This window comes from Vanessa atalanta, chromosome 24, assembly GCF_905147765.1.
Source record: "Vanessa atalanta chromosome 24, ilVanAtal1.2, whole genome shotgun sequence".
Taxonomy (NCBI): Eukaryota; Metazoa; Arthropoda; class Insecta; order Lepidoptera; family Nymphalidae; genus Vanessa; species Vanessa atalanta.
The window spans coordinates 1,545,536-1,561,347 of NC_061894.1; the positions used below are offsets into that span (position 1 = coordinate 1,545,536).

Consider the following 15,812-nt stretch of genomic DNA (forward strand, 5'->3'; position numbering starts at 1 on the left):
TGTACCAGCAATACTCAGTATTGTTATGATCCGGGGTTAAGGGCGAATGACAAGTACAACTATAGGCACAAGGGAAATAACATCTGAGTTTCGAGATTATAATTATTATAGTTTATATGCAGTAATAAGTATAGTTGTTTTTATACATAGGTTCCTAAATTATGCACAAACCTTTCTAACGAAATCATGTAATTTGCACAAATAATGTAATTAAAAAAAAAAACGTTAAGTTAAGTTGTATATATTTTTTTATTAAATAATACAAACTTAAGAACAACAGATCTTTATTATTTCTGAGATATTATTCCTAGATCTATTATTTTCTAGTATATATAACAAATAATTCTACTTCTTTCATAAAATATTGCAAATTCGTTAAAAAAAACTACATTTCTTCTGTTTGACACAGTGTCCATTGAGTCATTCAGCCGATTTCTTCGTTCAGCCTTTTTAAGGATGTATAGATTACTCCTTTTTTCTTCTATTTCTGAAAAAATATTTTGTACAAATGAATTAAAATTAATAATAAAAAATTTTTTTTTTTTTTAAATACATTTCATTTTAAATAGCATTTATATATGTGGTGTTTATTATAAATGACTTTAAATGGTAAAAATAGAGGAAAATATTTAATCTAGACATGAATCAGACTTATTATATTATTACCGATTTCAAAGCGTTAATATATAAATATTTAAAGAGAGTAAGTATAAATAATTAAAATTATAGTTATTTCTCAGGTATTATTAAAACATATTATGAAATTTGAAAAATACATGTATTGAATTGATTTAATAAAAAATATAGATAATTAATAAACAATCTACAACAGGTCCTAATATTATAAATTTAATTTAATGATTTCTTGCCATGATTATTTGCTTAAGTATGAACTTTTTATATACCTTTTGGGATAAGGCTGTTTCAGATGAAATGTCCTGTAATGCAGCTTCAGACTCGCGCTTTGTGTAAAACGTTTGTCACAAGAGGTGCAAGCAAACGGCTTTTCTCCTGTATGAGTCTGAAATATAACGACGATGATGTAGAAGGTTTATTTAACATTTAAGCAAGATTTTTGCATATGCCATACAACATAATACATGTCGAAAGCAAATATCTATAAAAAATCATATTAACTTATTTTACAAAGACGAAACCGACATTAAAAACATAGCAGTAATCGCGTTTTGCTGGCAATTATTGAAGAAATCCGTTGTCTGTCTCTGAACTCAATATTAGATCTTTACAAAATTTAAACGGAACCATTTCGAAATAATAGCATAATAATTTTGTAAATCCATCTGTATATAACTGTCTAACATCTGAACATACAATAAATATATATAAACATATTCTTTTATGTATGTTTTTGTAAATATAAAAATATAGATATAATAAATAAAAATAAAATATCACCCTAACAGATTGATAAAAATATTTTTGAGTATAACAGTACCAATCATATAATTATACAATCAATATCTGGTCAAGTAAGTCATATAATAATTCCAAACATACCAACATATGTCGTTTCAGACCGACACTCTCGTAGAACTGTCGTCCGCAAGTCTCGCAGGCGAATATCTTCTCGCGGGTGTGCATGTTCTTGTGGACGGCAACACTGCCGGGCTGAATAAAAACACCTTAACACTAAAAATCTAAACTAAAAAGCGACACATGTGTGTCCATGATTCATAATTTCTAAGCATGACGTATTTGACAGGTCTTGAACATTTATTAGGATTTTCAGCCTTTTAAGTAGCACTAGAAAGAGATAGCAGTATTTTTTTATCCTGTCAAATAAGTTTAGCTGTTTTTTATAATTTTATTCCACATACATTTGCTTCCGTTGCTTGAGATACATTTTTTGCTTAAATATATAGACAATTTTATGACTTTTAAATACAAACAAGTGTGTACTTATGTACATCTGTGACGTATACAATTCAATTTTGATACCTGATAATATCAGAAGTGGTATTCAATTAACAAATTGTGACAAAAAAATTAGTAATGTAATTGAAACAAGAATTAGAACTTAGAAGTCATTTTGAACTTTTACAAATGTGTTGTGTAAATATGTACTCACAGCAAGCGACGCACCACATATTTCACATATATGCCTCTGGTTGGGAGGGCAGAAGGAGGTCCCCGGATGCTCCTCCAAATGGTGCTTCATACATGCGGATTGGCTATTGAAATGTTTCCCACACTGGTGACAAGTCGTTGGCTTCTTGCATCGCTTCCCTGATTTGAACGAAACATCATCGATCTTTCTGGAAAGAATATTAAATGTAAAGAAACGGCCCGTAATAACACTGCTGGTGGAAGGCGTTTGTTTTAAGGAGAATGAATTATAGAAATAAATTAAGCACATGAAAACACGCAATCATCGGTTAAGATGCACGCGTTCTAAAAACTGGGCCATCCATCCATCTATCCCACTGCTGGGCGAACGTCCTTTCTGTTTGAGGAGAAGATTAGACTCTTAAACAACCACGCTATCCCAAAATAATTTTTATATACATTAAACTAAATAATTACTCACCGTTTTTTGAACAAACTTGTTATCTGAAAAAATTAAAAAAGTATTTATGTAACGGTTATAAATGGAACATATATGAATATAATTATAAAAATAAACATTCATAGCCTTCGTTACCTTTTCTGGGGCGGTCTTCTCGAATACTTTCAACGGTTTTGCAATATCATTATCTGTATCGTTTCTGAAAGATTATATACATGTAATACATATATAAATTGGCCAAGTTTATCTATACATATAATAAAATTGGAGTGTCTGTTTGTAATATTAATCACGGTACATATATACATATACAAAATAACATATTTTTCAATTTTTCTCCGTCTGACTAAATAATTAAATGACAAGGACAAAATTGTTATTAAAAATCCTGTCTGAATTAAGACAATAACAAAAAAAAAAAGTTGAAATAATATTATATAAAGCCGTATACATTAGAAAGAGACATAGAGAATGAGAAAGAGAAGCAAAGGTCGCCTGTACGCAGAGTTGGGCAGTAATGTAATTTGTATTTCAAATACTTGAGGCTTCAAAATACATTTAAATATTTAAATACATTTAATCTTCATTTAGCGATCGTGTGACGGTAATGCAGCTATTAGAGTTGGCAATACTGCACAGCAAGAGGATGTTTGTCGGACAATACATTTAAAAATCTAGTTTTTATAAAAGGGAACATTGGTCTTGAAAATTCCCAAAAGTATTAGAAAAAATTCGACACCCCTTCACATGCATCCCGTCGGTCGCAGATCCTGCTCGTGTATATATGAAATGGTGTCGAATTTTCAAATACTAAGCATAGCATTGTGAATGCATATGAAAAACATAACTCATTCACATTTTCTTATTACGTATTTTGTCATTTGTATTTTAATTAAAGCAAATCATGTATTTTGCCCAGCCCTCCCTTAATTTAATTTAATTTAAAGTCTTAATGCTTTTTATTTACGTAACAATTTCTGCCAGTACTTTTACGCGGCTTACAGTACCTGTAAAAGTACTTCCAAAAAAATAGTGTTCCAATTAACATTACGCATATTCAAGCTTTAAACCCAAAGACTTTGTAAATAGCTCACTCCTCGATTTCAGCGTGCATCGTCGAGTGGTATAGGTGTTCCTCATACGCCTTGCTAGTCTCGAAGTGGATGTTGCAACGCGAGCAATACTTGTTCACTTCTTCGTCGTCTTCTTGATTCGTCTGCTGAAGGAATTTGAACTTTATTCCAAACACATAACGTACCATATCATTCAATATTAAAGTGAGACTAAAATCGTTTATTAATATCAAAGTTTACTTAACATGTTCAATTTATAATTAGCAAAGTTAGAGGATTTGAGGATTTTTATTATAGATGCGAACACTTTACTTGGTGGTAGGGCTTTGTGCATGCCCGTCTGGGGGGGGGTACCACCCACTCATCAGATATATTACCGCCAAACAGCCATACTTAGTATTGCTGTGATTAGTTGGAAGGGACAGTAAACCAGTATAACAAAAAAAATAATACCTTGTCCAAGAAATAATTAACTTTGCGGATATGGAAACTATTTTCTTGTTCTGTTGTCTTTGGAAATTGTTCTCTTGTTTCTACAATTCAAATACGTATGTGTTGGTGGAATCATGTTTTGTGTAAATATAGCATATGTATGTGTGTGTGTGTCGTAGTATAAATACTCACGATATCATTAGTGCAGTGCTTAACACGTTTGTGTTGATGCAAGCCAGCCTCGCTCACAAACGATGATCCGCACAATGTACACACATACTGGCTTCTGTGTGTACGCAAATGTGTGTAGTACGTTGAGGAATATCTGGAAATAAAATACTCGTCTTGTTGTAGTGGAATAAGACAGCTTATAGCAATAGATATTATACGACGAAATAAAATAGTTTCAAAGATCCAAAAAACTTTTATGCATTGTCTGTAATTAAAGTGAATAAAAATCCACAGATATTTAACTTTTAAAAAAAAATATAAATAAATAAGGTATTTTATTTTCATTAGGACAACCAAGAGTAAATACAATATCACATCCAAAATAAAAAAAATAAAAAATTACATTTCAAAATTATCAAGGCAAAAGTTCTACTACTTACAGGTAGTCTCACCGTGCATTATCATATTACACAGTGTAATTATTGAAAATATAAATTAAACATAAGAATAATAATTAAAAATAAGAAATATAATAGATTTTTTAAACTATTATATTTTTTATTTATTTATTTAAGGCTCATTTATTCCTTAGTACAATAATAGTAATAAGAGTTTTTTTTTTTTATAAATCTAATTTTAACTAAGGACCTCTCGACGAGTATAGGCCTCCTCCATCTCACTCCATTTTTTTCTGTCTTGAGCTATTCCCATCCAGTCTTTGTTTAAGAATTTTAAAAGTTCGTCTTCCCATCTTTCAAGGGGGCGACCTCTTTTCCTTTTTCCAGGAGGGCCAGCCCATGCAGTGATTTTTCTGGTCCACCTTTCTTTTTCCTGACGTGCAATGTGACCAGCCCACTTCCACTTTAGTTTTTTGCAGTGGGTAAATGCATCAATAATTTTTGTCAATTTTTTGTAAAATCAAACCAAAACCCTCCAAAACTATTATATAATAAATAATAATTAATAAAACCAATAAGATAAACCATATGATTAGAAGTGAGCACAAATGAAATACTTTATTTTTCGCTCGAATTGAGGTCGACTATCGTGACATATGTCTAAATCTTTTACTTTAATACTGATGGTGACGTATAACAATGATAATCTCGATATGATGGAATTCCTACCTAGTTACGTTTTATATAATCCGGTATAAAAGAACTCATATTACGGGAATTAATGTTTGGGGGGGGGGGGGGGGGCGTTTAAATAGAATAATGATGAAAGTTCCGTACAGTCAATATTATTGTTAAATTGAGTTATATTTCTCTCACATGATTATATAGAGAGGATTATACAGAGAGGACAAATATTGATATGCGAAAGTAACTCTGTCTGTTACCTCTTCACTCTTAAACTGCTGAACTGATTTAGATGATATTTGCTATGGAAATAGTTTGAGTCCTACGAAGGACATAAGCTACTGTTTTCAATTCACCCCTTGAGTGGGTATTTTTGTGTGCTATAGGCCAAGCTTTATAGATTTTGCGCGAGGGTAAAGCCTCAGGTTCAGATAGTATTATAAAAATTTAATTGTATTTGATTGACTAAACTTTGTAATACCAATGTCGGAACAGATTGATTACTGAATTTCTTGCCGGTTCGTTTAGGAATGTACATCCCGAACCCGTGGTACCTTTACGTTTAATATAACGCCGTAAAATTAAGCCTACTTGAATAAAGTACATTTTGAATTGATTCGATTCTGAGATATTCTTTAAAATCTTGTTTTATAAAGTTAATTAATAACCACATATTATTAATATTATTACCTGAACTCTTTGCCGCAGTACTTGCATTTTCTCGTGACGCCATTATGGTACTGTTCGTGACTTAAAGCTGTGCTCCTGGCAATAGCAAAGTAAATAGAAAAGTTAAAAATTAACCGAAACTTCACATAGTGGTAGCCATCATGCTTTTTAATAATAATAATAAATAAATATTGGACAACATCACATACTCAGCCGGGCATCGAATCCGGGACCTCAGAGTAGCGCACCCATGAAAATCGGTGTACACACTACTCGACCACGGAGGTAGTAAATTTAGGAATATTGAATATTAGTAAAAAGTTGTAAAATTGTCTATGTCTAAATCTATTGCCTCTAATTAGATTGGGGGGCTCTGCAGTCATAGACACTACATACTTGTATAAAGTAGAGTCTGAACAAGATCAAGAAAGAAGAAGAATGATAATTATTCAGTTCTCTGTGCATCGTCTGGGTCTACCCACTCATAAATGATCCTACTACCAAACACATACAAGACTCTGTATTTACGAGGTGAAGTAATTTGATAACATTGTTTGAGGTCGCTTGTATGGTGTGATTTTTTAACTGTAAGGAATATTAACCACCATTTAAAAAGCCGATGCGTTATCAACCTTAGTAACTACAATCTAAGGTCCCTTGTGCCTGTCACGTGCTCACTCACTCTTCAAACCGAAACATAGCAGTATTAAGTATTGCTGTTTGGTGTTCGAATGGTAGATGGTACCAACCAAAAAGGTTTTACTACCGATTTATTATAAATCTTATTTGTGTCCAGTGCTGTGTTTGTCTCAGCTATACTGAGCTGGTACCCTTCCCACAAAACTTTTAACATTAAATTCTTATCATCATTGTTTCTGTAATTCTGCAGTGTGTATATGTTACTGTGAAAGCTCGAACTAAGGTAAATCTTAAGATTTTCCAGTAAAACCTAAGATTTACCGACATGAGTTGGTAAATGTAAGTATTTATTATAAAGGGACGACTTTTTCGGACTTTTACCATTCCAACCTAACCTAACCTAACATGTAAATCTTAAGATTTACCAAGTGAATGATGGTAAAAGTTCGAAAAAGTCGTCCCTTTATAATAAATACTTACATTTACCAACTCATGTCGGTAAATCTTAGGTTTTATTGGAAAATCTTAAGATTTACCGTAGTTCAAGCTTTTACAGTAACATATACTACTTACATACATTGGCGATATTATAAGACCCGCAAATAAAAACAATTAAACAAAGTATTAAGTTGTAATAAGTTATAATACTTACTCGAGAACGCATATAAAGTTACATCGAAGACATTTAAACTTAGTGTAGTGTTCCCTTATGTGTTGACGTAATCTGCATTTCCTTTTAAACCGCATGCGACAGAACTGGCATTCTATCGCTCCTTTTGACTGCAAGAAAAATAAATAAAAATGTAGATGATGTAAATGGCGCCAGATTAGGATAGTTCCTGACCAGCTAAATACGCAGGATATAATGTAGTAATGAATTTTTAAATGAATATGGTTATTTTTATTACTATAAGTATTTAAAACGGGATATTTACCCTGTATTTTATTTGGATTTTTATTTGGAGTTTCGTTTGTAAATCACGGGATCGAGTGTCGAGTGCACAAAAAACAAATAGTAGGGTTGAAAGTGACAATGATAGTAGTGACCAGTGTTTACGCAGCAAACGTACAAGAAAGGAGGTAGTCCGATATAGACACTTTTAATGCCGTCAACATCTACCCGCAAACTTCAGTCTCGTGAACAAGACATTCGTAGATAATGTCGAAATATCGAGCTCCATCAAATAAAAATAAAAAACACTTATAGTATATATAAATACTTATAGTAGTACTGAATTGTCTACGCAAACACATGTACACTCTTTTAATCCGATGGGACGGACAGGAAACCTGACAGGATCGGAGAGAGTAGACACCAAATTTGAGACTTCATATGCCTTCCGAACTAAGTGAGTGAGGGAATGAGATGAGGGATGTACACTCTCAGTGTACACACATCCAACACCCAGACTCCTCTAACAACGGCTTCGTAACTGTTACTGAGTCCGACAACTTGACTTGAACTTGGGACCTCAGGATTGACGCCTTTTATAACTAGCCACCAGAGCAGCGAGGCAATGCAGGCAGCGAGTCAAATAAAAATGGTAAATAGCATATAACAAATTGGGTGTGGTCATTTAAATTGATGATGTTGTCCTGACCAAGTGCGGCCATTCTCAAGCCTTAATCTACATTACGTTAATGGCAAGATGTTAGAAATATAGAGCAACTGCTCAAAGTTTACTAGTTATCGTATGAACGATACATAAACATATAAAATACGAACACTAAAAACTATCATTAATATTTCTTTACTAACATTATAAATGCGAAAGTAATTCTGTCTGTAACGCTTTCTCGACAAAACCCTGAACTGAATATTACAGGGTTTGTTTCAGTTTTTAACTTTGCCGTTTCAAAAATTCAAATCATTTGTAATAAGTACATTGGTAAAGAAGACATATTATTCAATACAAGATTATACAGACGATAAAAAAGCGTGGAGTTAATACTTGTTGACTTTCAGGCAGGATATATTACATACATATATAATTGTATTTAACTAACATGACTGTATTTTTAATTGTTGGAAGAGAGTAACTACTGAATTTCTTGTCAGTTCTTTTCAGTAGAATCTACTTTCTGAAACGGTGGTAACTTCACTTGATATAGTTTGTTAAATGACGATTCCAAAGTGCTTTTAAAAGCCTACTTGAATGAAGTATATTTTAATTTGAAATTTGGTACAATACAAGCTTGAACCCCAAAGGAAGTACAAAGGCTTATTATTATAACTAACCACTAGTACTAATAGCATTAGCATTAGCATTAGCAGACTGTAAATTTTCCCACTGCTGGGCTAAAGGCCTCCTCTCCCTTTGAGGAGAAGGTTTGGAGCATACTCCACCACGTTGCTCCAATGCGGGTTGGCGGAATACACATGTGGCAGAATTTCGTTGAAATTAGACACATGCAGGTATCCTCACGATGTTTTCCTTCACCGCCGAGCACGAGATGAATTATAAACACAAATTAAGCACATGAAAGTTCAGTGGTGCCTGCCTGGGTTTGAACCCGAAGTCATCGGTTAAGATGCACGCGTTCTAACCACTGGGCCATCTCGGCTACTAGTGAGTCAATATTATATACTTTTTTATCTAAAATGATACCTCACTATGTCTAATTTTGATGTGCCGCTTCAACATGTCCTCTTCAGAGAATCCCTTCAAACAGTCCGTACATTTGTAAGCAGCGCTTGTGTACTTTTCATCGAATGCTTTCGCTTGAAACTCCTGAAAGATAAATATTCATTTATAATAATTGAAATCAATTATAAATCAAATTACAGACATACAGCGAGGTAAAGTCAATTTAAAATCAAATTCTTATATTTAGTATTAGTACTATACGTGCCTTTTGTAGCATTAGCATTATTAGCATTAGCAGCCTGTAAATGTCCCACTGCTGGGATAAAGGCCTCCTCTCCCTTTGAGGAGAAGGTTTGGAGCATATTCCACCACGCTGCTCCAATGCGGGTTGGCGGAATACACATGTGGCAGAATTTCGTTGAAATTAGACACATGCAGGTTTCCTCACGATGTTTTCCTTCACCGCCGAGCACGAGATGAATTATAAACACAAATTAAGCACATGAAATTTCAGTGGTGCCTGCCTGGGTTTGAACCCGAAATCATCGGTTGAGATGCACGCGTTCTAACCACTGGGCCATCTCGGCCTTTTGTAGAACAATATGTAATTATTTTGCTCAGTAAATTTGGGATCACTTAAAGCATCAAATAATTCTTTATTCAAGTAGGCTCCTAAATGCACTTTTGAATTTTATTGTTACAGTGTTGAATTTAATGTAAAGCTACCACAAGTTCGGAATAACCGAGAAGAACCAGCAAGAAACTCAGTAGATACTCATTTCCATAATTTTAATTACAGAGTATGTCGGTAAAGTATGATTAAATTTATTTATACCCTTCCTAGAAATCAATAAATACTAAGTCCACACTTTTTTATCTTTAATATAATCTTGTATTGAGTAATGTGCCTTGTTCATCACTATTATTTTGATGTGAGCTTTTAATTTATTTAATAGGCGAATTTAAAAACTGTGGAATTTTATTATAGAAACAAATACTGTGCCCCAGGAAGGTTGTATTATTTTTGCAAAGTCAAAAATTAGGTTAGGTAGTTATTAGTTTACGATCTTGCAAAGAGAAACCTTGGCCATACTGATCTGTCTCCATCGCACATTTGAAACAAATAAAAGCCACAATAAAAACACCTATCTTGCGAACATGGATGACACATTGAAATAAAACTAGTTTTTAACGGATTTAATCGCGTATATTAATTTTTTTTTTTTTTTTAACATCCCGACGTTTCGAGCACTTTGCAGTGTTCGTGGTCACGGGCAGACTAAGGTGACATTTGTCTGTTTGAATTAAAAAGAAATATTATTTACAACTACCGCCAACGATTTCTTAATTGGTATCTTGAGTAGCGTTCCGGTTGCACGCAGAAGGCACTAACTGTATCTTTAGGTCTTGCAGTCTCTTGGATTTGGGATTTTAAATTTTTAATAAGTGGATCCCAAGTGTTAGAAAGTCTCCAACCATCTTCTCTATTGAAGTTCGGATGTTTTTGAATTTCAATGGCCTCGCGTATCATTCTAGGAATGAATCTGTGTTCTCTAGCGAGGATCTGTGGTTTATCAAATCGAATAAAATGGTTAGGTTTATCCAGAGCATGTTCACAGACTGCAGACTTTGAAGAACGCCTATTTTTGACATCTCCTATATGTTCCTTGACCCTAGTACCGATACTTCTCTTTGTTTGGCCTATGTAAGATAAACCACACTCACATTCGAGTTTATATACTCCCGCAGTTTGTAAAGGGATATTACTCTTGATAGGTCTCAAGAACTGGCTCTAGTGTGGGTTTCACACACACTAATAAATACCTCAATGGTGACTCGCACCACCACCCTAGTCAGTTAGCTACCGTTGGCAAATCTTTGTTTCAGAGAGCCCACCATCTCTGCGATGCTGAACACCTAGAGGACGAGCTACTTCAGGTCAAGCTTGCACTCCACCAGAACAAGCTGCCCGTGCCTCGCCAGCATCGCAGAAGCCGTATCAAGCCACCCACAGTTGAGCGACAACCTGCATTTCTACCATATGTGAAGGGAGTTACAGACAGGATTGGCAATATCTTGAAGCGAGCTTCGATTAAAACCATTTACAAGCCTCATAAGAAAGTGAGCCAGTTCTTGAGACCTATCAAGAGTAATATCCCTTTACAAACTGCGGGAGTATATAAACTCGAATGTGAGTGTGGTTTATCTTACATAGGCCAAACAAAGAGAAGTATCGGTACTAGGGTCAAGGAACATATAGGAGATGTCAAAAATAGGCGTTCTTCAAAGTCTGCAGTCTGTGAACATGCTCTGGATAAACCTAACCATTTTATTCGATTTGATAAACCACAGATCCTCGCTAGAGAACACAGATTCATTCCTAGAATGATACGCGAGGCTATTGAAATTCAAAAACATCCGAACTTCAATAGAGAAGATGGTTGGAGACTTTCTAACACTTGGGATCCACTTATTAAAAATTTAAAATCCCAAATCCAAGAGACTGCAAGACCTAAAGATACAGTTAGTGCCTTCTGCGTGCAACCGGAACGCTACTCAAGATACCAATTAAGAAATCGTTGGCGGTAGTTGTAAATAATATTTCTTTTTAATTCAAACAGACAAATGTCACCTTAGTCTGCCCGTGACCACGAACACTGCAAAGTGCTCGAAACGTCGGGATGTTAAAAAAAAAAAAAAATTAATATACGCGATTAAATCCGTTAAAAACAAGTTTTATTTCAATGTGTAATAATCGCGAAAATCTAAGACAACATTATGGATGACACACTCAAAATGCTTCAAATTGAAATCATTTTGTGCAAGCTAACATAGTCGTGAGCCACCCTTTCATATTCCAGGACATTTCCATAACATTTAATAATAATAATAGTAATAATCTTTATTTGAATATAAGCATTACAGTAATTACACCAAGTCACTTATATCTACACTAATTACTTAACAATATATATATTTTTTTTAATATTCATACTAATTTGACTAAAAACATACTACTAAAGACGAAAGAGATAAAATTTAGTAAAAATAAAATTTATAAAAAAAAAGTAAACAAAAATAAGCTTAAATCTATTTAGGAACTACAAAACATCTTTAAAATTCTGGAATATATAGAATTGTTTGAATATAGTATAAAATATGTCTACATCTCGACAACAAAGTAGGAAGTTATTTATAAGTTTAACAGCCCTAGCAGTGGGGCTGTTGCTAGCGTGGGGAGAATGCCACATAGGTGGGTAACAAAATAATCTATGTTGCCGTCTTCTTTGATGTTTAGCGGCTTAGTTACAGAATAACTACAGATAAAAGGCCATAACTTTATAGCTTACTATGTAATGTATCGTACATTATTACATAATGACCTATTCATTATAAATTCGTATAGTGCATTTCAATGGCAAGAGGAGTAAAAACAAACAAATCTTAGATTTACAAATCACTATATTGTGTTATTAGAATTTCTTGATTAATTTTATTTATGATACTACACTATTCCAGTTAACTATTTATATCAACTTTAATTCCAATTCCAAAGTTCTTATGACAGCTTAAACAATATACCATTATTTATAATTACCTTATGGTGACAAATTCAATGCTTTGTTTTGTTATTCCGAGACTAAGTTATTAATTAGTTTGAATTTATTATACCTGTAAAGCATCATCTTCAGACAGATCGTACTTCTTCCATTTATTGCCATCCATTAAAATCAATCTTTTAATTCCTGTTTTCACTTTACTTTCCTCTTTGTTTTTGCAATGTCTTTCTTTAGTTTGTATTCTTTTTTTAAATTTGACATCCTTTTGAATTTGGAGCTTATGCTTCTTTTTATTGATTGGCTGTTGTTTTTGAATTGATTTTTTTACATTTGTTATATTAATTTCAGAGTCTCTGTCATCAAATGTTGTATCATCAGTGCTGTTATCAAGCATGTCTTCTATCTTTGCTAGTTTATTATCTTGTCTGACTTCTTCTTTAATTATCACATTATCATCAATAGAAGAGGCCTCATCATTGTTATAAGCTAATATGATTCTTTCTAAAGGAGATTTATGTAAGAGGTAAAGATTTGTTCTATCTACAGAGTTGACTAAATCATAGGTGATCTAAAATTTGATATAAAATATTACTGAATAACTAAGATAAGATATCCTATTAGTTATGTGAGTTTATGCATTTGATAATGTAATAAAATAACAGTTAATAGTACAATTATTAATTATTTTTAAAGAATTGAGAGAAAAATTCAAAATTAGAATCCAAATCATTTTCACATTTTAAAGAAAATAAAATTACCTGGCCTTTGTGACACATTTCTTCGAGTATTTTCCTTCCAATGCAACATTTCTCTTTGAATTTGTGAAATTTATGTAACAATATTGCACATTCAAAACAGAAATATTTAGGCAACATATCCTGTTCCTTTGCCTAAAAATTATATTTTTACTTTATTTTATTTTAGTATTTTATTTTACTTAACCATAAAAGGTTGTAATCATAAACAACTACTTCAAATCTTCTTAATAAAATCCTGTGTTATACACATTAGGACAATTGTTTAATTGTCTATAAAAACATAATTTTCAAAATTGTTTACTTACATCTAAAGTCAAAAATTCTTCATAAAAAGATCCAAGTTTAAATTGATCATATTTATATACTTTTGCATCCGTACGTAAGCATATTCTGCATATTTTTAAATCTGACATATTTCATATGATTAAACTCCACTAGATATGTTAAAAAAATAATAATATAAAATTATTCTACACAAAACAATCGTACACTTTACTATAGAAACATGTTTCAAGGGTTGAACGAATTGTTATACTTTGTTTATCGATACTTTGATGACACTATGAAAAAATTTTTATTTCACTTCGTCTGACTCAAGCCAATAAGATTATTTACTTACTTCGTAAGTATATCGTTTAATATATACCAGTTTTGATAACAACATAAAAACGAATTAGATTTTTTATTTTTAGATAGTCGAATTTAAGTTAATTAAAATATTATGATCTTCTGTGATGCATTTTCATATCGACAATCGATGACGTAAAATAATAAGCAACACTAACAGTTCAACTGTCATAATTGTGATAATTGTAGATTAAAAACCGTAACATTTCATTTTAAGCAGTTTTTTTTTAAATCAAGGTTATGTATATTTATTATATTGACAAAGGTTGATATTTAATTATGAATCCAAATAATAAGATAAATATAACTGTATTTTCTAAGAAAGAAAACGTTTCTAAACTTTACAAAGAATCTTACTTAAACTTTGGTAGATGTCGCTAGACGTAGCGTAATTTAAATCTTTTACTAAAAGCAATGTTAATGTTTATAATAAAGATTCAATTAAGTATAAATGGCATAAACATAATTTGGTATTATAGAAGAACATTTGACGTCAGACGGTCCAATCCCAAACTAGGTGGACCCCGTTCTGGTTTCCACAAAATATAGGATGAAATCCAAATGAGCTTTCCACGCGGATTTTTTTTTCTATGGCACTATTTACAATTTAAGTCTTTTATAGAATTATTCACCTAGAGATACATTTCGAATTTCGAATACCTATACTTGGATAAAAATGATAAAACCTTGTGTAATAATATAATTGTAAAGTCCATTGTTTTATTGACATATTATTGAAATTTATCGTAGATATAAATATAATTATCGTTCAATAATTACGTCGTTACGGTTTTATGACTCTTTTATTCTTTGCTATTAATAAATAGTTTATAATCTTTTGTCAATTATATATTTTTATATCCTGCTAAAGTAAAAATATTCAATCATCTTCTCTACGTGTTTTGCGTCACAATGTATTTTTTTTTATAAAGACTTAGATAGTTCGTTTTTCATGCGCCTTAATAATAAGTACAAATGTGTGTGGGAGGCAGAAGCCCCTAGGTTGCCCGGTACTAAGGGCCTTCTGGATTCTCCTCTAGGATACGAACTGTTTATTTATTTAGTTTCAAATAGGATAACGATTAAAGCTATGATTTTTATTTATAGTCAACCTGAACTTAACACTGATTTAAACTTATATTTACGCGAACGAGATGAGCATGTTGCTAAAAGTAAAGACATTGACACCACAAAGCTATAACATAAATTACTACGCAGTTCTTAATGAGATGGGCACTAAGTCACAAAGTACCTACCTACATAAAATACTCTAAATATATTATAAGTATGTTTAGCGACACTTGGTGAGGATTTGTACAAGCCCGTTTGGGTAGGTACCACCCACTCATAACATATTAAGCAGCAACAGTTAGTAGTGTTCTGGTTTTAAGAGTGAGTGAGCCAGGGGCATAACATCATTGTCCCCAAGTTTGGTGGCGGATTCGCATTGTAATAGTTAAGGAGGCGAATAGGGGAATTTTCGGTAATACTCGAGCGTGGCAGTTTAAGATATGAGAGATACCTTAGACCTAATAGAACAACCTTGTAAAGTATTTAGTTCTATATGTAGTGACACGCGCCTGGGATAGACTATCAGATTAGTAAAAAAAAATCGATAGTCTGAAATACTCGAGCGCGTCAGATTAAGATATTGGGGGTTGATTTTAGTGTTTTAAGACTAAATTT

At 32.5% G+C, this 15,812-nt stretch overlaps 1 protein-coding gene across 3 annotated transcripts; it reads right to left on the reverse strand.

Annotated features, from left to right (window-relative positions):
• Window positions 1-453: 453 nt before the first annotated feature.
• On the reverse strand, window positions 454-14,130 carry LOC125073506 (zinc finger protein ZFP2-like). 3 transcript variants are annotated; one of them, XM_047684367.1, is made up of 14 exons: window positions 13,805-14,117; window positions 13,500-13,631; window positions 12,854-13,309; window positions 9,203-9,325; window positions 7,246-7,373; window positions 5,976-6,050; window positions 4,225-4,357; window positions 3,622-3,743; window positions 2,663-2,726; window positions 2,549-2,571; window positions 2,090-2,276; window positions 1,519-1,629; window positions 906-1,021; window positions 454-487 (listed from the first exon to the last, which is right to left on the reverse strand). In XM_047684367.1, exons 1-14 carry the CDS (start codon window positions 13,910-13,912, stop codon window positions 466-468), a joined length of 1,800 nt encoding a protein of 599 aa, XP_047540323.1. In that variant the 5' UTR covers window positions 13,913-14,117; the 3' UTR covers window positions 454-465. The 3 variants fall into 3 exon arrangements, 2 of the variants coding, with proteins under 2 accessions (XP_047540323.1, XP_047540322.1); XM_047684366.1 differs by having other exon boundaries at window positions 3,622-3,746; XR_007120043.1 differs by lacking the exons at window positions 454-487; window positions 906-1,021 and having other exon boundaries at window positions 2,090-2,272; window positions 3,622-3,746; window positions 13,805-14,130.
• Between the last annotated feature and the right edge of the window lie 1,682 nt (window positions 14,131-15,812).